Here is a 23,949-nt window from a genome sequence, read left to right as displayed (position 1 = left end):
TGTCTTTATAGCGAGATTTTAAACTGAGCTGCTGTCGTAGGAGGAGCAGTAACAGTTTGTTGTTAGGAGCTCGTGGAAAATTCAGGGTTTTGCGTGTTGATGTAACTCAGCTGGTTGGTTTTACTCGTGTCAGAACAGTAAGAGACGTCGACATGAAGGTGAAAAGATTGTTTTTGGCAGCAATGTTTTGCTGCTGCATCTCATTCTCCAGATTACTACAGATGAGGTCTGTTGATGATCCACGTCTTAACATTTTCCTCAGTGTTTCAGGCTATTTTTAAATGTACTTTTAATGTATATATTTTGGTTAAGATCTTGAGTTTCTGTACGGTGTGTGAGTTTTATTGAGAGATTTGCTTGGTCAATGAATTTCTGTTAAATGAGTCTTTACGTTGTGTGTACTGGGCTTTCGTTTTTGGCACATTTAATTGTGTATCGGTAGCTAAACCCTTCTCATCCCTCCTTGCGAAAGTATTTTTCATCATTTAGCCAAAATAAACTGGCAATCCACACATGTTGTAGGAAGAAGAGGAAGAGGTTGTCGTCATATTAACGCCTGTTTTTTCTTTCCAATTTACAGCAAGAAGTGGAGAACTTCAAGAAGGTCCACCTGATCAGCCGCGAAGAGTTTGACTGCCTGACCCCTGAACCCCCCGTCGACCCCAACCAGGCAGTCCCTCCAGGCCCCCCCAAACCCCAGCAGAGTAAGGACACATAAAACTCTAAAAATTATTGAAATGACAAGTTTTCTGAGAGAAATCATAATCGTTTAATGACTTTCAAGAGTTTTATTCCAGGATTGCTGTGATTAAAAGTGAAGCACACTGAGTTACTCTCATGTAAAGTGTGAAGAGCTCTGTTGTTTGTGCCGCTCCTCAACAAACCTTTTCCCTCGCGCCTTCAGTCCCCACAGACGCTTTGGCGAACAAACTCTTCGGTGCCCCCGAGCCTTCCTCAATAGCTCGCTCGCTCCCGACTACCGTGCCTGACTCGCCTAACTACCGCAGTGCCCGGACGCCCCGCACGCCTCGCACACCTCACCGGAAGGACCAGACCATGACGCCGCGCTTCTACCCCGTGGTGAAGGAAAGTCGACCTGTAGATGCCAAGGTAAGATGGCCGGCCGCCGTATGAAGGTTTTTATTTTATTTTAGTGGTACCAATACCTGGTTTTATGTTTTAGGGGATAAAAAAAAACACACAGGTGAAATATTTGTAGTCTAAACATGTTAATTATCTTCGTCCTTTCAGACGCCCAGGAAGAGGAAGACCCGACACAGCTCCAACCCCCCCATGGAGTGTCACGTCGGCTGGGTGATGGACTCCAGAGAGCATCGCTCTCGTACCGCCTCCGTCAGGTGAGACTCGCTGCTCTGTAATCTTCCTGTCTTATATTCGGGCCAAGACGGAAATTAGTTTCTCGGTATACTGTTTTTCTTTTGACAACTCCTCCGACAATTGCTCTCATTTTAATCAGTGATGAAAGGGTTTTTATTCATTCTAACTGCCATTAAATGGATCTTGAAAAGTCATAAATATGATAATTAATTTAAGTTAATTGAATAAACCCTTTAATCATTAATGTGTAGGAGCAGATTGAGGAGCAAATGCAACATTTAGGGCTTAACTTTGGTCTTTAACTGATGAAATGTGATCCTTTAAAGTGGTGCTTTTGTGTGATTCTTTGCGGAGAAACTCAGTTTTACTGATCTGTCAATTAAATCATCGATTAGTCAACAAAATCATGAGTCTTAGTCGACTAAGAATGTCTTTGGGTGAGAACAGCCCTATTTAAAGTTACCTTCATCATGCAAGAGCTTCTTTTCTTTTCTAAATGTGAAGTAAAACAGCAGAAGATGACCTCAGATTCAGGACTAACTTCACTGAAGTAGTTTTTAATATTTGATGTGGGTTGTGCTCCCTCTCTGTTCTCCATCTCCTCCTCCTCCACTTTCCTCCCTCTTAGCTCTAACGCCAGCCCATCGGAGGGCACCCCCGCCCTGGGTAACATCGGCTGCACGCCTCAGTCCCTCCCCAAGTTCCAGCACCCATCACACGAGCTGCTCAAGGAGAACGGCTTCACGCAACACGTTTACCACAAGTACCGCCGGCGCTGCCTAAATGGTACACACACACGTTTTCTTCTTCTACTTTATCATTTATTCTTCCTTCAAATATCAGTAATATATATCCTGTTGATGGCGATGTCATACTGGATGTCTTGATTTTTGTTCTTCTCTAAACCTGTCCACTTTTATCTCTCTCTCCTCTCGACCAATCACAGAGCGAAAGCGGCTGGGAATCGGCCAATCACAGGAGATGAACACACTCTTCCGCTTCTGGTCGTTTTTCCTGCGGGATCATTTCAACAGGAAGATGTACGAGGAGTTCAGACAGCTGGTGGTCGAGGACGGGAAAGAAGGATACAGGTAAGAGCCTCGACCACTGATGGATGGAGAAGGAGGATTTTGTATTTAGTTGTGTGGTTGTGGAGGAGTTAACAAAACAAGATATGACCTTCTGTCTTAAAATCAGTATTTACAGAGAGCTTTAGATGGACCAGACGGACTAAATTCAACTTGTGTGTATGTTGCAGGTACGGTTTGGAGTGCCTGTTCAGGTACTACAGCTACGGTCTAGAGAGGAAGTTCAGGCCAGACATCTTTAAGGACTTCCAGGAGGAGACTATGAAAGACTACGAAGCTGGTGAGAAATCGTTGACAAAGAAAAGCACCCAGTGTGCACAGATCAGAGGAGACTAAATGATTCAAACACATATACCTATGCAAGTTTTCCTCTTTTTATAGAAAAAGGTTCACTTTCAGACTTTGTCTCTCCTTGTCCTCAGGCCAGCTTTATGGACTGGAGAAGTTCTGGGCCTTCCTTAAATACTCCAAAGCCAAGACCTTGGAGATCGACCCCAAGCTGCAGGAGTATCTGAGCAAGTTTAAACGTCTGGAAGATTTCAGAATTGACGTGAGTAGAGTTTTTCTTTGTGGTTTGTAAAGACTGGTTGGCAAGAATCTGCAACCCTGAAAAGATGACTTCACCTTCCAACTTCACAAAATACGAACTAACCCTTGCGGTTATTTCCAAACTTAGCACATCTAACTTTGACTCAGCTAGTGCTAGCGTTCACATCGTCATAACCTTATTGATTAGTTTACTTTGGTAACCTACCACACTGCTTTTTGCTAACGGCTGAGTCGGCGTTTCTATTTGAAAAACCTGGGAAAAAAACACAGATGGCGTTGACTTATTTAGTGCATGCAATCACACCGATAGTGTTTTTGTTTTCAAAAAGTTGTTATCCATCTAATCTCCACCCTGGTTATTTCCGGTTCCAGCCGCCTATGGAGGAAGGGGGCCGCAGAAGACACTCATCCAGCGGAGACGGTCGCCGCCGGCACCCCTCTCTGCCCTCCAGCCGGCCCCACAGCCAGGCCAGCTCCGGCCCCAGCCCCGCCCCCACCGCCCAGGGCCCCGCAGCCAAGGATGATGCCAAACCCAGCAGCCTGAAAGCCCCCGTCGCCGACCCCGCACCAGATGCCAAGACACTGAAGTAACTCCACAAACTCGCCGGCCCACATGGATCAACTCGACCACGTCTGCAAGTCGCTGGTTCTCTCTGCGCCACAGGAGGGGGGGGAGGGGGCGTCCAGTTCTTCATTCAAGCATGAGAATATTTTTTTCCCCCCTACAACGACTTTTGATTGAGAAATACGGAAGACATATAATTAATACGGCTACGGTTTATTAATTACGTTTTTGAGAAAAAAATACTTTTTTTGTCTTGAGGCAAGGAATGGATAATGTGTCAAACACTTTTTTTTCTTTTTACAAATCATTGCCAATCCACACGGTGGATGGTTCAGTGGTGATTTACAACCCTGGAAATTTTCCTTTTATTTTTATTTAATTTTTTTTACATTTTCATGTTGACCCCCCTCTCCGTCGCTGGGACCCCTCTTTGATCGTCACTGTCCTGCTTGGCTGAGAGATATTTGATTCCTCCCCCCCAGATCTCAGATTTATGATTATTATTTCTTCGGCATGTGGTGAGATTGGAGACTTGGAAATAGTTTTGAACAAGGCTGAGCATCTGAAAGCCCCGCTAGCGGCCACGCCGGAGGTCGTGCTGCTCCTGACATCCAACCGGACCAAAGCGGTTTGAACCGAGCGACTGACATTTTCCATCCGCAGAGCCCAACAGTGGCTGAAAAAAAAATTAATATTTGATTTACTTTATGGCTGAACATTGAGGGGGGAAAATATTAACGAACCAAATGATGAAAAGAGAGGAAAAAAAAGACTTGTATCAATCCCTCAGTATGGACACGATCATTGAAAGTTGCCTTATTTTAATGGTTTTACTGCTTCTAACTTGTGCCCGCCACCTTATTGTCGATTGTACAGCATTGGAATCACCCATATACCCGATCACCGTGTCCAGCAGAAGCCACTGCTGTGTCTGCCAAACTGTTTCACCATCCCGCCCCCCCACCCCTCACTCCGCCACCCTTTCTGAGCTGTCTTCCAAGTGTCATTCGGTCTGTTACAAGTCCTGTAATTCTTCCCTGTGTTTGCAAGTTGTGGCTTTTTGTGCTGAAACAAACCTGGTGGAAGTTTGTCGCCTTTCCCCTCCCCCATAAAAAAAAAAACAAAAACACTTCAGTGGGGTGGAGCGTTGGGATGATCTTCCTGACTTTCTCTCGCCCCCCTGCGCCTCCCCGTCAGACGAGCTGCATCCATCCGTTCATCCATCCGTTTGACATCCATCCATCAGTCGACCATCAGTGACGATACAGGACTGGAATCATCAATCTGGATTACTTGAAGAAGCGATGGTTATGAGGAGGGCCGTCGTGCTCTGTCGCAGGTGCTCTGGGTGGAGACGCTCATGAGGCTCAAGACAATTTGGCCTCCGACTTCACTGTTAAAGCTGAAGCTCGCTCAGCCCGATTGGGCCTCGGGCGCTCGCCACCTCTTCCTGTTCCACACTCGGATACACACACACACACACACATCAGTTACAGGCATGAACACTGACAGGTGTAGTCGCACACAGGTACAGATGTAGCAGTGTGAGCAAGTTGAATACAAAACACAAACACACCCACACACACACACACAAACACACAGCTTGATGTCTTGCCTCGCTGTGGACAAAAATTCAAGACTGGACTCTGTTCTGTCGTCACGCTTCCTACAGTCAACCGCGTGGATAATTAAATCTTTATCCGACTCGAGTACTGATGATATCAAATGGGAGAGTGATTCTTTTCTTCCTCCACTAATGTAAATGTGAATTTGACAGATGAAGAGAAATGATTACAGCTCCCTGCTACTTGTTTTATTGTTTATAGAACAGATTATATATTTGCCTTACATGTGTACGTACTCTTTAACTTTTTTTTTTTTTTTCTTTTTTTTTTTTTTTTTTTTAAATGGTCTCATGATTATCATTTAATGCTTTTTAATTTCAATTTGCAGTGTTTCTAGCGTTGTTGTTGTTGTTATGATGGAGGTGGGCTTCGTGTCAGGCTGTTTAAAAACATCTGTGGATTTCAGAAACGGGAACATAGTTAACAACACAAAAGGGAAAGTTGACATCAGGGCGTCAATTGGTATTCAGTGCAACAATGAAATCTGTAAGCGTATAGTGTTTCACGTTGAAATCAGTTAATTTGCTCCTTTTTTTCTTCTAGTAAAGATGTTTTTGCCAAGATGACAGAGCAGAATTTCCAACAACAAACCGTTAATATGACTCAGACGAATTATTAAATCTTCAGCCCCCTTGGTTTTCTACAAACATTACGTCTGCTAAGTCTACAAACGCATAGAAATGATTTGATTTGGGGGTTCAAATTGAAGGCGTTCACAGAATTCTGGAAAAAAAAGTCTTAATACACATATGGATATCCAGATGCGTAGTGAAATTACCCACTTTCTGTTGACACACTGCAATATTTGTTGCAAAACTTTTGCTCCCGAGCGATTTACTGTCAAACAGCCCTGTCACATGAGTAAAAAAAGTTCAAATGCATTTGAGGAATTAAGAGTTTGGAAAAAGCCTGACAATGTTTTAGATCAAACTGTATTGGACATCTGTCTCTTTTTTTTCTTTTCTTTTTTTTTAAAAGTCTTTTTGCGTAATTATCATTCAGCCTTGTTGGTTGATGTTTCGGCAGAGTGGAGGTTCCTGTCAGTGTTTCAGTTTCTTCCTCTAAATCCACAATTGTTGGAAACATGAAAATGCAAAGCTGTACTTGCTTTTCTTTTTTTTTTCTTTTTTTTTAATGTTTCGTTGCGTTACCTTATCAGGGAGATTTGGATCCATTTCAGAGGCTTACAGTTGATGCATCAAAGTGTTTACTGGAGGTTTAAAAAGACAGAAAAAATAAGAGCTACAAAATATTCAGAAAAGAAGAAACTCGTTTCCCAAAACCAGCGAAGCCTTTGAATGGGTGAGCTGGTGTGTGGCTGCAGACACGACAGTCAGCCACTAGAGGGGGGACCTTCTTCCTGGGACAGTTACATGATCCCTCCCTCTAATGTGATCAGCACCTGTCACCGGACATTTGGGGGTTTCAGGTGTTTTGGGAGTTTTCAGCCTTCTCTATCAGCATAGAACTGCTGCTAGCTGTCCAGACTAACTCTAGGGAGCGCTGCACCCTCTGCTCGTCAGTTTTACACGGACATGGGCCAGCGGGCCGGACACTGGAGAGATGAGTGTTGGACGTGGGAAGGGAGGAGAAAGGAAAGAGAGAAAGAGCCCAACTGGGGTTTGTGATGTCGCTCAGAGGAATATGGCTGGTTATGATGTCTGGAGACTGAAAAAAAAAAAAGGACAAAATTCCATAAAGCCATATGAATAAGAAATAACTGTATATGAACCATTAAAATAGTTCATTACATTACTATATCCTAGGCTTGTCATGAGGAAAAAAAGATGAAAAGGAAAAAAGGAACAAAAAAATATATAAAATGGAAAAATGTAAAATACTTGAATGAGATCTTGTATTATAACATTTAATATTCATAATATCTGCTTTGTAGGCTGATGTGATTCGCTATTAGTGTTATTTGTAATTTGTAGTAATTATGCTTTTCCTTAATAAAGAAAAAAAACACAAAACGGACAAAAAAACCTCAAACACTGGCTTCCGAGAGATTATTTCTGTCGTGTGTGAGAGAGTGAGTGAATGAACTTTACAAAGAGCCAGATCTCTAGTTTCTTTAGCTTCATGTCAACATGTATGTAGCAGTTTCAATAGATTGAGTTTTTGTTTTGAAGGGGTTGATTTTTGTTTTTGTTTTGTGTCCTGTCACCATAGCAACGTGGAGGGAAAAAAAATTAATTATGTATGTCTGTTCTTTAAAATGTTTTAATATCAAACAGTTCAGTAAAACATTGTAGTCATAGAATATTATGCAATAAGAATATAAATGTCTCAAAAAATGTCATAAAAAGTAATAGTATTATATATCCAAAAAATGCCACAATTATATTATTATATTTTTAATGACATTTTTACGGGACACTATACTATGACTTTTTATGTTTTTGTTTTTTTTCTCGACATACTATACTATGACATTTTTTCTACTATTACTACTTTCTCCTTCTTGGGTGTGTCGGGGATCTTGTCGTTCACAGGGGGTGAGACTGGTGAGCAGCTTGTGGCGTTCATACTGCTTGGTGTGCCTGAATGTGGTGTTGGAGCCGTGGAGCCGATCCAGCACGCCGAAGACCCCGAAATACTGGTTGTACCTTGACCCAGGAATGACGTGTGAGTAAAACTGATACAACTATCTAAGAACAAGAATCTATTTCTTCTGTCTTTTTTAATGTTATCATTTTATTGATTTCCTTGTGAGATACAATAGAATGATTATAGCTTTTTTAAAAAAAACATACTATACTATGACTTTTGTTTTACTTTCCTTCGACATAGTATACTAACTCTTACTTCGACGTACTATACTGTGGCTTTTTTACTTTTTTTCGACATGCTATACTAAGTCTTTCTTCAAGATACTAAATTATGACTTATTTTACTTTTTTTCAACATGCTATATTATGACTTTTTAAAAAAAATATTTGACATACTATAATATGACTTTTTCGACATACTATACTGTAACTTTCTTTCAATACAATATAATATGACATTTTTTTACATGCTATATTATCGGTTTTTTTCGACATACTATGACTTTTTTACTTTTTTTTTTTTTTTTACATATATACTTACTCTTTCTTAGACATACTATATACTATGACTTTTTTTTTTTTACTTTTTTTGACATACTATGTATAGTGTAAAAAAAAGTTTTTGTATAGTATGTTGAAAATAAGGCTATTATAGTATGTCGAAAAAAAAGTCATAGTATGTTGAAAAAAAGTCATAGTATAGTATGTCAAAATATTTGAAAAAAAAATTCATAGTATAGTACGTTGAAAAAAGTCATAGTATAGTATGTTGAAAAAAAGTCATAGTCGAGAAAAGTCATAGTCGAGAAAAGTCATAGTATAGTATGTCTGAAAAAAAGACATGGTATAGTATGTCGAAAAAAAAGTTATAGTTTAGTAAGTTGAAAAAAAGTCATAGAATAGTATGTTGAAAAAAAATAAAAAATAGTCATAGTATAGTACGTCAAAAAAGTCATAATATAGTATGTCAAAACAAATCATACGGGGACGCATTCTAATGCCAGCCATGGATAAAGAACACCTGATTTAGCGATGTTAAGTAGGTAAAAGAAGGCGATCTTGAATGTGCTGATCAAAAGAAAGAGTTGAATCGAATGTAACACCAAGATTTTAACTGTCGAACTTCGAGATATCACAGTTATCTAAAGATACTGTTACTTGCTCAAACTGATGTCTATGTCGAGCAGGGCCAATGACGTGCATCTCAGTTTTATCTGAATTTAGGAGCAAGAAATTACTTGACATTCATTTTGTGATGCCGCTAAGAATAATATGGCTGGTTATGATGTCTGGAGACTGAAAAAAAAGAAAATTCCATAAAGCCTTAATAAGAAATAACTATATATGAACCATTAAAATAGTTCATTACATTACTATATCCTAGACTTGCCATGAGGAAAAGACCAAGAAGAAAAAAAAGAAGTTACGCACGTGTCTTCTTTAAAATGTTTTAATATTAAACAGTCCAGTAATATTAACATTGTATCAATCATGGTAGGAGATCTTTTTCAACATTCACGTCTTATTATACAACAATTACTGAGGCCTCATGTAAAACATAAAGACATTTTACATTCAAGGTTTTGACACCGCGGAATTGAAAAGTGCAAATGTATCTTCTGTCTGAGCATCAAGTGAACGCAACAGAAGAGTCGGGACTGCTGAGCTGGAAGTGCTGTTGCTAAACATTAATACAAAATGTGTTTATAAGAATTAATACATGACTTAAGAGTAATGTGCATGTGTTTATAATAGACTCTACTGACGTTAAAGCGAAGATTCAAGAAGAAAAGTAAGAATATGTCATTAGTTTAACCAGGTAAGGATGATAAGAGCGAAATTGAATCGCTGTCAGCAAACAACCCTAAAACACAAGGTTTTATGGGTAGTGACAGCTGGTCGCTCATATTTGAAAAGCTGAGAAAATCAACATTGACTGAAGGTAACCTGGCCGAGGGCTGAACATGGCTCCTTCCCCTGAGAAGGGAGGTTATGGCAGAGTGCAGCAAAGTGAAAAGATTTGTTTTCACGCTTATCAACCACCAAATTCTTACACCTACCTTATCAAGGATCTGCATATCTAATAAAGTGCAACATTTCTGCTTGGAAAAATTAAATATGAGGTTTGTGGCCGCAGACTTTCACTGTCTGAAACTGATCAACAGGTTTTCAGGATTAAAATAATTCAAATCTAATAGTCATTTATGATTGGGAGCCTTATGTCCCCATATCACGATCCCAAACTTGTAGCAAGGCCTGAGGTTAAAGGTCAGATGGGTCACAGGCCATCAATGACCCTTCTTGGGTGTGTCGGGGATGCTCTCATTCATAGGGGTGAGACCGGTGAGCAGAGTGTGGCGTTCATATTGCTTGGTCTGCCTAAATTTGGTGTCGGTGCCGTGGAGCCGATCCAGCACGCCGAAGACCCCGAAACACTGGGTGAACCTGGAACCACATAAGACGTGTGAGGACAACTGATACGATTATATAAGAGCAAGAATCTAACTCACAAGGAAAAAGATAAAATTATAACATTTTAAAAAATATATATATCAGAAAAAGGTCATAGTATAGTATGTCATAAAAAATATTACAAAACGTCATAGCATAGTATGTCATTAAAATATCGTAAAAAAAAAACAGTCAGTGTAGTATGTCATAAAAATGTCACAAAAAATGTCATCGTTTAGTATGTCATAACAAATATCCTAAAAAAAGTCATAGTATAGTATGTAAAAAAAAAAAAATGTCATAAAAAATATCATAAAAAGTCATAGTATATGTCAAATAATATCATAAAAAAGTCATACTACATAGTATGTCATACAAATATAAAAACAAATCATAGTATAGTAGGACAAAAAAGATAGTATAGTATGTCATAAAAAAGTCATAGTATAGTATGTCATAAGAAATATTATTTAAAAAAATGTCATAAAAAATCGAATTAGTTCATCCTGGAATCCAAATCTAAGTTTGTGCTGAATAGGAAGAACTTCCTTCCAGGCGTTCCTGAGATATCACGTTCACGAGAATGAACCGGACGTATGGACAACCCGAAAAAAATCATTAAATCCTATTAAAAAGTACTGTACTGGGAAGAGTGGACCAGTGGAATCACCTGAGGTGGTGGAAGTCGTGGAACTCGGGTGAGGGCAGGAAGGGGAGGTGGTATCCACAGTGGGAGATGGTGGTGCTGATCAGAGCCAGGCAGTACCACATGCAGGTGGTGGCCAGGTGGGAGCCCAGGATCACCGGCCCGAGCGCCACCGGCAGCATGTTGGAGATCTAACGGCAATGAGGAAGAAACAAACTGGCTTTAATGGCCGAGGAAAATCAGCAGCAAAAGATCTATTGTACTCAAATCTTAAAAATGTGAAGAGCGTGACTGAGAAAGACATAGAAAAATAAAATGAAACGCAGGGAGGGGATCATTCACCATATGCTCCAGAGGATGAGCGTAGATGCAGACGACGCCAATGGGAGCGGTCCACTCATGGTGCTGTTTGTGGAAACGCTTGTAGAGGCTGGGCTGGTGGAACAGCCTGAGAGAAAAGAAGATGGGGATAAAAATCCAGTTATCTCCTGATACATTTTTAACAACAAGACTAAAAGTATAGCAGTGGTGGGAGAAGTACTCAGATATTTTATTAAAATAAAAGTAGCAATACTACAGTGTAGAAATACTCCGTTACAAGTAAAAGTCATGCATTCAAAAGTAAAAATACAAAAGGATTAACATAATATACTTAATCATTATGTAGAAAGACCCATTTCAGAATAATATTTTATATTATTGGATTATAATTATGGATTTATTCATGTTTACACCACTTTAACTTTGCTGCTGGTAAAGGTGGAGCTAATCTGAATTTGTTTATATACTGCTGGGTAGCTTGGGAACAAATCAAGTCTTATCTTAACGTATAATAAATAATACATCATAATTTATTTGTTGATTAGAGTTTGTGTTATTAATCAGAATCGGCAAAGTAACTAAAGGTACAAAATAAATGTGGAGTAAAAGGTACAATATTTCCCTCTGAAATGTAGTGGAGCAGAAGTGTACTAAGGGTAACTACTGTTTGTTAATAAGCCAAATTATTGGGAAAATAGAAACTATGCAACTAGGTGAAAGGTCATTACTTTCATTATTTATTATTTTCTGGCCCTGGTAAAAAAAAAAAAAAAAAAGTTTTAGCAATACAGTAAAATATGGGCTTTTGTTTTCTTTATATTCTCATCCTTCACTCTTACCACTAGGTGGCAGTAAAGTGTAAACGTCAGTGTACCAATGACAACTGTCTTTGTATAGGCCTTTTTTAAGACATTTTGACATGTGACAGTATAAAAAGCAGAGGTGTAAAATATTACAATTAATGATCCAAACCTGTGTGAATAGTAAAAAATAACTTCCTCCATGATGGAGAAGGCAGCCAGCTCCATCAGGGCCCACTGGAAAGTGGGCAGCTCAGGGCCACAGGGGTCCCCTCTCGAGGTCATCAGGTAGTAAGCCACCACCACCATGGGCCCCGAGATGAACATATGGTTGAACATGATAGTCTTCAGCACGTGGCGAAGCTTAACTGGATCCACCTGGAGGACGAGGAGGGAGTCAGAGAGCGGAAACTGGATATAATGCTGCAGCTGTCATTGTGAATTGTCAGCTAAAATGGCCATCTGACGTTCAAATAACTGAATGTAAGATACATAGATAGATTGCTTGATAAAAGCAGCACATCCTGGTTTTGTTTATGACTAACAGGGCTCGAGTTCAGACGGTTATTATCAGTCATAGAGCTTCAATATCTTGGCTCAGAGTAATGGACATTATAAAGTAAACAGGACACACATGACGACTCAGCAGATTGTCACAGATTAGCTCATCGTAGGTGATGTAAGGTTTTATGGCATCATCAGTTTATTACTATTGATTATGACAAAATCTTATGAACGTTTGTCCCCCCATTAAGGTGGTAAATCCTGTATTCATGAATTATGGGGGTATAATCAACCGGAAATTGACTGATAGATATGTTTATTCCATCAAGCTTCCTGTGCACTGTGTCCCTCGTTATAATCTTTGAAAGGTAATCAATAATCTGATTACACTTTGAGAGTAACCTTCCAGCCCTGGTTATCAGTAATGTTAGTCTTTATCTCCCCAGTGTCAATCCACATCTGTTAATCAAACACAGTGAGAGGACTTTGGTCAAACAGACAGGTGGACACATCACATCAGCAACACTGAGGGCAGTGCATTTACATACATGTAAGACAATATCAGCATTTTCATTCAATAAAATAGTTTTCATTTCAAAATCTATCACATGATAATCTGTCACACATAAATATATATATATATATATATATATATATATACATATACTGTATATACACTGTATATTACATATTTGGGCCCAGAAGTAACACAGGAAATAAATTAATAAATATATGAATCAATAAACATAAATGAAGAAATGTATAAATTAATAAATCAATGTGGAAATAAATGTAGGAATAAAATATAACAATATCAATACAACTGAAAATAAATAAGGAAATACACATATAAATAAATCAATAAATACAGAAAAATATAATATTCTTTATTTATTTATTGCACATTCATTCATGTATTTTTTTTCCAATTGGGGCAAAATTTAGATCTATTCATTTATTTTAAATTTATTCCATGTCACTTTTATATATCGGGATAATTATTGTGATGTCAGCGATGAGACTATTGCTGTATTTTGCAATAATGTCTACACGCTTGTTCTCTATTAAATTACCATTAAACAAAAAGATTTATCCACAAAAAATGTTTAACGACTGATAAAGCTTCTCTCAATGTTGGTATCTCAGTGATATCAAATATAAAATTCCTAGTAGTAATAACAATAGTAAAGGTACTACTGGTGGTATTGATAGTGAAACTGGAGGAGATACTGTAACAGATTCAATAAGGAACATACCGGGTTATTCTTGTCCACCTGGATGCGGTAGCGAGTGATGAAGGAGGGTTTACCAGTGGTGTCCACCAACAGCAGCAGACCATTCGTCACCCCGAATGCCAGAGTGGGAACCAACATCGTACCTGTTGAGAAGAACAAAGCTGCTGTCAGAGAGGGACGACATGGCAACCACTGACCTGGGCCTGAATAATTCAGCGAAATGAAAAAAAAAAAAAAGAGTTAACAATTTGATGATAAATGTTGATATTTTTTCAGCATTCAGCATTTTATGGAAACCGTTTCAAATATTCTGTATCAATATGTATTGATACTTCCATATTTTTGACAACACTTTAAGATCAGGGATTTTGTTTTTCAGCAATCTAAGGTAATTAACGTTATCACAGATATGAAGCTGGACTGCACCTTGTGATGTGACTTTTATTGCACTGTATGAATGCACTTTATTGATTTATATTAATACATATTACATAATCCCTTCAGAACAACACCCTACCTGTTACACTGGAAACACTATCTGCCCTATCTTGTAATGCAAATTGTTTTGGGCTGAGAGTACATGACGTTCTAACACAGATAATATCTGATATCCCGATGTGCAAAACAGCTGGACAGTTAATGACACAACATGATGGCTGCACCATAAGTGTGACTAAGTCGAGCCCAGAGGTCATGACTTGATATGCTTAACTGAACAACTGCCCTCAATGCTATGCAAACGTGGTATTTCCTCTGTGGCTGACACCAAATAAGGTTCTCTTTTGTGCAGCCTCATAATTCTGAGAACAAAGCCCTGTTTGTGTCTCAGGGGAGATGAAGTCAAGTGTGAAATCCAATTTAAAGCTACATTAGTACATATTTCAAAGTACTGTACTGTGAAAAATCTAAAATGAAAGGAGTGGTTAGAGAGTTATATAGATCCATTTATATGTCCAAGTGTTGTGTGTAGTAATGTCCAGTACAAAGTATGTACTGATACAAAGCAGGTCATTCATTCTGTTATCATGTAGTAAACAGATAGTGTTTGATTTGGCCTCACAAAGACCTGTCTGTCTGCTGGTTGCAACATGTACCTCTACGGAACACAAACAAAACTAACCCGTTGTTATTTCTTACCTAAGTAGAACAAAGTAGTATGATGACCCTCAAATGACACGTGCAGATAGGTCCACAAGTTCTGCCAGAAATCTCCTGAAGCTCCCCAGAATCTCTGAAGATGCCTGGAGGAGGAAACAACAACAACAAAAAAGATCATTTTCTAACACGGTTAAAACTGTTTTTTATTCTTCCGTACACTTTTTTTTCCTGGAGAACACATCTCACACTTTTTGCCACCAACATTTACATATACACTGGTGCACCAGCCTCCAAATTGCAGGACTCTCAGGCTTTGAGACCTGATTTCCAATAAGTTTGTGATGGCTCAGAACCACCTAGCAACCCATAATCTCAGAGCCCATTGGCTATCGGTCTAATGATGGATAAGCCTCCGGGGGAAAGGGACTACAGTATATTTCTGGGGTTCCGGTGTAGCCAGCGAATATCTGGGCCAAGACTTCCTCTTCCGTGCGCCGCTCATTGTTTACAGTCCTATTAGCCACTTGAGATGCGAGACTGGAGTTGGAGTTGAGAAACTGTTTCACAAGTAGACAGTTTAGAAGCTAATTTTAACCCAATAACAAGCGAAATCATCGCCAGACGACAGCCAGTGGGTTCCCAGATGGCATTTCGGCCAATGCATTCCACCTCTTTTGCTCTCCACATAGACTGTTTCCCTGCATTCAATCAAAGCCTGCTCAAACATGATTGGTCAATACTGCTCGGTCTACAAATGGAAATCAGAACGCTTCTGATGCCAAAATCTTGTCCCTGTTACATAGGCAACTCATTTCCTAAAATATTTATATGATCAACACCATACCTGACCTGATTAGACTGAGTATAATTTGAACCCTGTCCAGTCCTGCTCTGCACTGTTCAGATGCCGCCCATCCAGTTCTCTTCTCTTCTGTTTCTGTTCCCTTATTTTATTGTGCATTGATGTAATGACCCGTGTGTGACCTTGCCTCTCCTCAGGTTCATTCCAGGACAAGCTTTTGGGTTGTTGCAACCTGTAAAGAAATCCTACCATGTCAGTGAGTTGCCGAAAGCAGCCAAGAATAAGATTCCAGATCCGATGACAACCGCAGCTTTCTTCACAGAGTCCCACAGTCCTCCAGGGCTGTCCTGGGCAGAGAAAAAAAGGCAACAACAGTGTATGTATGAACATCTCTGTTACTCTGATGATACTGTGCAATCTCATGATGTTGACCTAAATCAGCGTTTCCCACAGAAACATCTTATGGTGCAGAAATGTCTCTAAAACAACAGTGAGGATCAGCAGCACTGTGGCTTTTTAGGTCTATTCAGATGTAGGTGAAAAGCTGATCTACACAGACAAACAAGACTTAATGAACCTCTGAGACCCGTGATCCCGACTGACTTTACTGTCTTTCAGAGGCTGTAGGAGGTTCAGTTTTGGGACTAGAGTAAAGCTACAGATATCATAAGAAACTAGAAAACCTAAGGAATCCATTGCTGCATGTCATGCTACGAGGAAAAACAGGCATGGTCATTTTCAAAGGGGTTCCTTGACCTCTGACCTCAAGATATGTGAATGAAAATGGGTTCTATGGGTACCCACGAGTCTCCCCTTTACAGACATGCCCACTTTATAATAATCACATGCAGTTTGGGGCAAGTCATAGTCAAGTCAGCCGACTGACACACTGACAGCTGTTGTTGCCTGTTGGGCTGCAGTTTGCCATGTTATGATTTGAGCATATTTTGTCTGCTAAGTGCAGTACCTGTGAGGGTTTCTGGACAATATTTGCACAAAGCAAGCATATTTGTCCACTCCCATGTTGATGAGAGTATTAAATACTTGACAAATCTCCCTTCAATTTACGTTTTGAACAAATAATGTTCGATTCATTTTCGATTAATCTCGATTAATTATTTTAATCAATTGACCGCCCTAATTTAAACTGATTTATTTTTTTTCCCGCAATTTTGACAATCGTTGAATTTAAGTTTAATCTTCTGCTGCAGAAGCTCCAGATACAAGTATTTATTTTATCTTGACTACTAAATGTCAAATGTGTCCAACAAATGCACAGTGCATTTAGTAAAAGCTCAATCTGAGCCAGCCACACTGAGAGAAAACTGGATCAGGTCACTCAGCAGGAATTAAGTCTGGGGGATTGATGTCACATTTACCAGACCTTCTGAAATGCCAGCTTTTACCCCGACTGCCCTTTGCCCAGCCATGGCAACAGAGGGAACAATGTTACACAACTCTGATGCATCCTTGTGTATCTATCCTTATGAGGACATTTAATGTGCTACATGTATTACCTCCAAATCTCTACGAAATGAAGTTTGCAAAAACTCCCAAAAGGACACACAAACATATCGTAAATATTTCCCAGTATACTGCACTCTCTCATTCTACAGTCACTGGTCGAAGCACTCCTTAACATTTCACATGGTCCATTATTAGCCATCCTCTCTTTGTTCTCTCCATAAATTAGCAGGGGAAGGGAAAAAAGCAGCTTGTCAGGTCAAACCTGTCCCAAAGAATAACAAGGCAAACGTCACGGAGTCACGGAGTCACGGTTGAGACAAAAGCAGGCGGGTGGAAAAAAGCGTTTTAGATGCAAAGCACGTGTTGCAAAGTGTGTTACAGAAAGGCAACAGAGAAAGAAATGATACAGGTAAATATACAGAGAAATCAGACTTTATCAAAAGAGAAAAAGGTTTTATTTAAAGGCACAATTTCTAATTGGGATTCAGATTGTAGGACAGATAAGAAATTTTTAAGAATGTGTAAACAAACATTACTTCAGATTTATACCTCTATCTAACAAGAGTGAAGGACTGAAATATCAGTGCAGGTAATAGGTCCACTTTTATGAGTCCTATCAGAGAATTAGACTAAATCGATTAAAATATTTAATTGCGATTAATCGCAAATTAATTTTGCATTTCTCAAGTATTTAATACTCATCAACTTATCAACATGGGAGTGAGCAAATATGATTGCTTTATGCAAATATATGTATATATCTATTATTGGAAATCAATTAACTACACAAAACAATGACAAATGACAAGCCCAACAGGCAACAACAGCTGTCAGCGTGTCAGTGTGCTGACTTGACTATGACTTGCCCCAAACGGCATGTGATTATCATAAAGTGGGCATGTCTGTAAAGGGGAGACTCGTAAGTACCCATAAAACCCATTTTCATTCACATATCTTGAGGTCAGAGGTCAGTGAACCCCTTTGAAAATGGCCATGCCAGTTTTTCCTCTATAAAATTTAGCGTAAGTTTGGATCGTTATCTAACCTCCTTCCCAAGAAGCTAGTATGACATAGTTGGTAACAATGGATTCATTGGGGTTCATATGATGACAGTATCTTCACTCTATAACACCCTGTCACCCTCTAAGAGAGGTGTGCCCGTGTTGACTGTGACTCATCGCATTGTGTTGCTGCTGATCTACCTGCTTTTGATCATCTATCTCAGTGGTTCTCAACCTTTTCCGTGTCAAGGACCTCTAAATTAGTACACATTACGTCACGGACCCCCATCCGATAAGATTTAGTTTCAGAGAGCTCCATCTGAAAAGATTTCGGTTGTTAGACATGATGAAGACCATAATTCTGTAGTTGTCAACTACAGTTGAGGAGATAACTGTGGAGGAAGTCAAACCATCTATGATCACAACAGTCTATCTTATGACTCACATTGGGCTCACTTATAGTGAATTAAATAGTGAAAATAAACTAATTCGCCATATTTCTATGGACCCCCTGGAACTCCCTAAAGGACCCCTGGAGGTACCTGGACCCTTCATTGAGAACCACTGATCTGATCTGTACCAGTCAATTATGGTAATAGCAGATTAGAGGTTGTAAAGGTGTTGTGTTCTTACCTGTCTGCATGTTGTGGCAGCTCCCCTCATGTCTGTAAACACAATAATAAATACACTGTTTATCTTTATTTTCCAGGTATTATAACAGATTAGAGCATATATTAAAGGGAGTAACCACATCATCTATTGTTACTAATAAAAAATAGAATTGAATCTCAGCAAAACATATTTAAATTACACTAAAATGGATGATTTTGGAGGCAAATGGGATTTGTGTGCTGTCCCAAAATGACTGATGTCCAAAGATTACAGATTAAATGTTCTGCTGTTTATTTGGAAAGGAAGGTGGCCTAATCCCGGCGGGTCTACAAAAATAATAGTGAGTTTAAATGAAACTGTTTTTTTTATTTTCCTTTTTTGATGAAGATCAAGTTTTTGTTTTTTAGTTTTAGAAAATAACTTTTTCTTTCTAACCTTCTACAGTGTGACAAAACTCACAGTGTTTGTTTTTCATTAAGAAGGAATTCATATTTAATAAATTACATAACTCTCACACATGGCTTCATATACTGAACCTCCACTGATTAAGGCTATTCTAACACAAAAATGTGAATTAATTAAACAGTTTAAACATCTCGGACTGTTTTTTTTATTTTTCCACAGTACAATAATCATCAGAGTGCTGTGAAGCCCGGTGCAAAATTTACAGCTAGAGGATTATAAATAATCCTATTATAATCCGTCCCTCTCACAGTGAGCACTTTTTCCAGTCAAATTCTTGGGGATAACGACCTGCCCTACATCCACTCTGTCTCTCTGATGGTAGTTGAGCAAGAAATAGAAAGTTTAGGGAACGAAAAGAAAAAACATCCTCAGGATGTTTCAGAAGAAAAGCTCCCCTCCACTGAAAAACATGTTTTGTATGTTATGTTATGTCACTGAGCTTCACTGTGTAGAATGATGTATGTGCAGAGTTTGACGGTAGAAGACGAAGAAGATGATTTTGTGACATGACAACTAGTTTTGAAGCCATATAATAGAATAGTTATTTTTTGAAGCAGGAAACATTTGCATATTCATACATTTTCCATATTCTAAAATAAAATTTACTTGTTAATTTAACTTTTTTTTGGAGAAAAAACACATTTGGCACAAATTATTCAAAGCAGAGTATTTGCATGTCTAAAAATATAGGGGATCTTTAAGTGAAACATCTATAGGAACATTACAGTTGGTGCTTAAACATTATTGGCTAGTTAATTAACAGAAATTATATTGATTTTGATTATAATTATTTTTCATTTTTTTAATTACCAAGCTGCAGCTTCAGAAATGCAAAGAATATGCGGATTGTTTACTGTAGAAATAAATACACTGCTTTTTACTATATTTATTATTGGCTGCTAATTAGACTAAATAAGAGAAAACTAAGATCGCAGTTTGGGCTTGAACTGAACATCAAGTTTTTTTGTTGTTTTTTTATACTTTATTTTTTCCCTTTTTTCCGAGGTTGTTTTCATATATGCAATTTACAATTCTCAATTGCAATAGTTTATAAACCAATTTAATTTAAGTAGTTGAGCTTAGAGACAAACTCACTAAAGTACACTAGAGAAAACAACTTCAACATTCAAAATTGAAATAAAATTAAGAAAAGAAAAAATAATAATAATAATACAAATAAAAAGAAAGAATAGAAAAAAGAACATTAAGTATTTTGTATTAACTAAATTTATATTAAAAAAAAATAATAAAAAAACAGACATAGTCTTGGCAAAATAATCCATCAGAACAATGATTGCATGAAGCCAAATTTATGCCACACATCAGAGTATTATAGTAAAACTAATAGAGAACTTATACTTCATTGAAAGAAGCACTTTACATGCATATTATGAACCGTGCTGTCTTAACACTGCTTTGTTTTGACCATACAGACAGCTGTAAATATAGCTTTATAGATATTTTTAATCAATATCCTCCTCACAAACACTAACCATACACTTCCACGCAACACACACACTCTCACACACACACACGTGTCTTTTTTTATATATTTACTGTATTGTTATTGTTGTTATTATATATATCTTGTCCTAATTGTTTGTTATCACTATTATGTAGTCATATTATTTCTTTATATTAATCTTGTCTCTATAGGTGGAGGCTTCAGATAAGCCCAGTGTTTTTTTTTGCAACTTCCTGCACTTTATATCATTCATTTATTTTTTGGTTATGTTGTATAGTCTTAAATTGTGCTAAATAAATACATAAATAAAGCAACTACAGCTTTAAACGTGACAAAAACCGACTGCACAGACTTGTTACTGGTCAAATAAATAAAGAAAGCACCGACTCACCGCTGACTCTTGTCTCCACCGTCATGTCTCTTCTCTCTCTTTCTCTTTCTCCCTCTCTGTCGGTGCTGCACGCTGTCAAAACAACCGTGTATTTACTACAGCGCACTACTTCTGATTGGCTGGTTCTTGGTCAGCTGACTGGAGCTCTACCAGGAAGTAGCTGCTGTAGTTGTTTGGTTCCTAATGTGAGGGATGTGAAGCCATTAGTCCACATGTAACCAGGTGAAGGTTGAAACTCAGCAGGGAGGCTGTTATATAGCCAAGTATGCTCAGGGGGAAAAAAACACATTTGAGTAATAAGTGAGAGTAGAAAACAGAAGAACACACTCCGTTGCAGTTATTATTAGATTAATAACATGATATCAAGCGTTTATTCTTAGAAAAGAAATCTTTAAAGAATTAGCCTCACACACTTGAATAGGCTACTCTATCAAAAAGTAAGCACAACTACAAGCCAAGTATACCTTTCTGTAGGCCTATAAGGCTTAAGTATACTTTTCTGAAGTATATCTCGATCAAAAGATTAAGTACAAGTAAGCCTACAAGTCGAGTATACTTAGACTTTTCTGTATACTTGTCAGTATAAGCCAAGTATACTTCTTTTCTGTATACTTGTCAGTATAAGCCAAGTATACTTCTTTTCTGTATACTTGTCAGTATAAGCCAGGTATAGTTAGACTTTTCTATATACTTGTCAGTATAAGCCAAGTATACTTCTTTTCTGTATACTTGTCAGTATAAGCCAGGTATACTTAGACTTTTCTGTACACTTGTCAGTATACATAGACTTTTCTGTATACTTGTCAGTATAAGCCAAGTATACTTTCTTTCTGTATACTTGTCAGTATAAGCCAAGTATACTTAGACTTTTCTGTATACTTGTCAGTATAAGCCAAGTATACTTTCTTTCTGTATACTTGTCAGTATAAGCCAAGTATACTTAGACTTTTCTATATACTTGTCAGTATAAGCCAAGTATACTTTCTTTCTGTATACTTGTCAGTATAAGCCAAGTATACTTAGACTTTTCTGTATACTTGTCAGTATTAGCCAAGTATACTTTTCTGTATACTTATTTGTATAAACCAGGATTAATACACATTTGGCTCTCTAATGAGTATTTACAGCAGCAGATTGATACATGTGGGATTGACTCAAAATAATGTAGAGTGCCGATGTTCATGGTGATGAAGGAACATGTCACCCAGTGTGGCTCATTGAGGTGTTTTTAATAGTTTTTGGACAACAATGGAGCTTTATGGTACAGAAGCATTAGATATATCATTTAGTAGTTGTTAACAGAATCAATTCATTGTTGGCTTTTGGTGTTTTCATGGGAATCGTTGACAATAAAGAGAATATCTTCAGCCGCTTATCTTTTAAAGCTACTTCAGGAGAAATTAATGGGACTAAATAACCACTAGGTAAGTAACAAAAGAGCGCATGTTATCTGGAAGCAATGCTTCATGTGTTGAGCTTCCTCATGCTCTTTGTAAATGAAGTCAACTCAACCAATGAGATCTCTGTCTCCCCAGAGCAGCTCTTCCTGCAAGACATGTTTGAGCATATCTCCAACGTGCTGTTTGATAATGTTTACAGTACGCTCTACTGTACGACCTCTGCAGCTTTACACAATGAGAATATCGATGACTACAGACTGCACACATGCACACACACACTCTGTCCTTGGCCTTCCCCTCATCAATATCTTCTGCAGCTATCACTTAACCCTCTCTGACCCAGATAACCTCCAGGCCTGTCTGATGCTGCAACATGTGGCTCCGCTATCGCCCATTATTACTGTACAGGGGGCCAGTCCATCATAAACATTGTGTAAAATGAGTACGACTTTGAACACTGGTGTGTGGATCGGACCTGGAGATTATTATTGTGTTATTTAATATTTTTTATTCTGTATGATACTTCTTTTAATGTATTTGTTTTGATGTCCTTTGTGTCGCTGCTGTCTTGTTTTAACTCTTGAATGCCAAATCTCCCGTCTGCACAACAAATTTACCCTTACTAATTCAGAAACCTTTAATAAATGCAGAGAGAGAATTGAAGTATTTCTTTCTTCTCTCAGGACCTTTTCTTATCCACATAAAGACTTGATGGAGAATTTATATGCTAAAGTCCTTCTTTATTGACTGAAACTCATGGTGTCAAAACAGTCTCATGAGTATTCACAAACAAATGTGAAGTTATGTAACTTGTGAAACACAATGCACAAATAAATGCAGAGTAATTTGTTTCTGTAAATCTATTTTTGCATCTGTAAACCTGTATCTGTGCCGGTGCCTCTAATTTAAAACTCATATCATCATTTATTTTAAAATATATTTCTTTTGAAAAATCTAAGTTGATGTAAAAATGATGATATGTGAGTTGTAAATTAGAGGCATAGATTTACAGATACAATCACCCTGCATTTATTTGTGCATTGTGTTTTGCAAGTTACATAACATGACATTTGTTTGTGAATACTTATGATTCATGCTGCACAAACGAAATGGAGTCTGCTTGAGCAAATTTGCATCAAGGTACCTTTGGGTAGTTGTTTTATATTGTGAAAGACAGGATGTGTTAAGTCATACCAGCTAAATATCACATTCATGTTGTACCTTTTAGTTTATCTTTATTGAGACATAACTCTGTGATAGTTTTTGCAGTCGAAACAGATTTTTTTTTACTGCATGTTATCAGGGTCATTCACTTTTAAATCTATTCCAGTATCATCCAGGAGGGCATGCCAGAATTTCTAACTCTGATAACTCACTCTGTGTGAGCAAGAGTTGTGAAATATAGGCTATACCACAGTCATACCACAGGCTATACCACCAAACTGAATGCAAGTCATAAGACTTGCCTGCTGACCATTCTGCATGATTGTTGTTTATCATGTGCTGTAATGACATGAACTGAATTTTATTTATTTTAAATAAGTTTACTGCACAGTTTTATATCCATATATCCT

General features: G+C 38.1%; 2 protein-coding genes across 4 annotated transcripts in view; one reads left to right on the top strand and one right to left on the bottom strand.

Moving 5' to 3' along the window:
• The window catches only part of larp1 (La ribonucleoprotein 1, translational regulator), a 54,011-nt gene extending 46,854 nt beyond the window's left edge, over window positions 1-7,157 (top strand). For all 3 annotated transcript variants that reach the window (XM_037747931.1, XM_037747930.1, XM_037747929.1), the window contains 8 exons: window positions 581-704; window positions 905-1,110; window positions 1,252-1,358; window positions 1,967-2,124; window positions 2,285-2,429; window positions 2,597-2,706; window positions 2,849-2,976; window positions 3,348-7,157. In XM_037747931.1, the coding sequence (XP_037603859.1) occupies window positions 581-704; window positions 905-1,110; window positions 1,252-1,358; window positions 1,967-2,124; window positions 2,285-2,429; window positions 2,597-2,706; window positions 2,849-2,976; window positions 3,348-3,566 (1,197 nt within the window). In that variant the 3' untranslated portion in view covers window positions 3,567-7,157. The remainder of the gene's footprint in view (window positions 1-580; window positions 705-904; window positions 1,111-1,251; window positions 1,359-1,966; window positions 2,125-2,284; window positions 2,430-2,596; window positions 2,707-2,848; window positions 2,977-3,347) is intronic.
• Window positions 7,158-9,789: 2,632 nt separating this feature from the next.
• Window positions 9,790-21,086, bottom strand: faxdc2 (fatty acid hydroxylase domain containing 2). The gene is made up of 9 exons (XM_037747932.1): window positions 20,976-21,086; window positions 18,676-18,707; window positions 15,824-15,921; window positions 14,812-14,915; window positions 13,696-13,817; window positions 12,108-12,313; window positions 11,157-11,262; window positions 10,839-11,005; window positions 9,790-10,162 (listed from the first exon to the last, which is right to left on the bottom strand). Exons 1-9 carry the CDS (start codon window positions 20,998-21,000, stop codon window positions 10,006-10,008), a joined length of 1,017 nt encoding a protein of 338 aa, XP_037603860.1. The 5' UTR covers window positions 21,001-21,086; the 3' UTR covers window positions 9,790-10,005.
• Between the last annotated feature and the right edge of the window lie 2,863 nt (window positions 21,087-23,949).

Source organism: Sebastes umbrosus, chromosome 17 (assembly GCF_015220745.1).
Source record: "Sebastes umbrosus isolate fSebUmb1 chromosome 17, fSebUmb1.pri, whole genome shotgun sequence".
Classification (NCBI taxonomy): domain Eukaryota; kingdom Metazoa; phylum Chordata; class Actinopteri; order Perciformes; family Sebastidae; genus Sebastes; species Sebastes umbrosus.
Note: the sequence above shows the minus strand (reverse complement) of the source record. Positions and strands in the feature narration are given on the sequence as shown.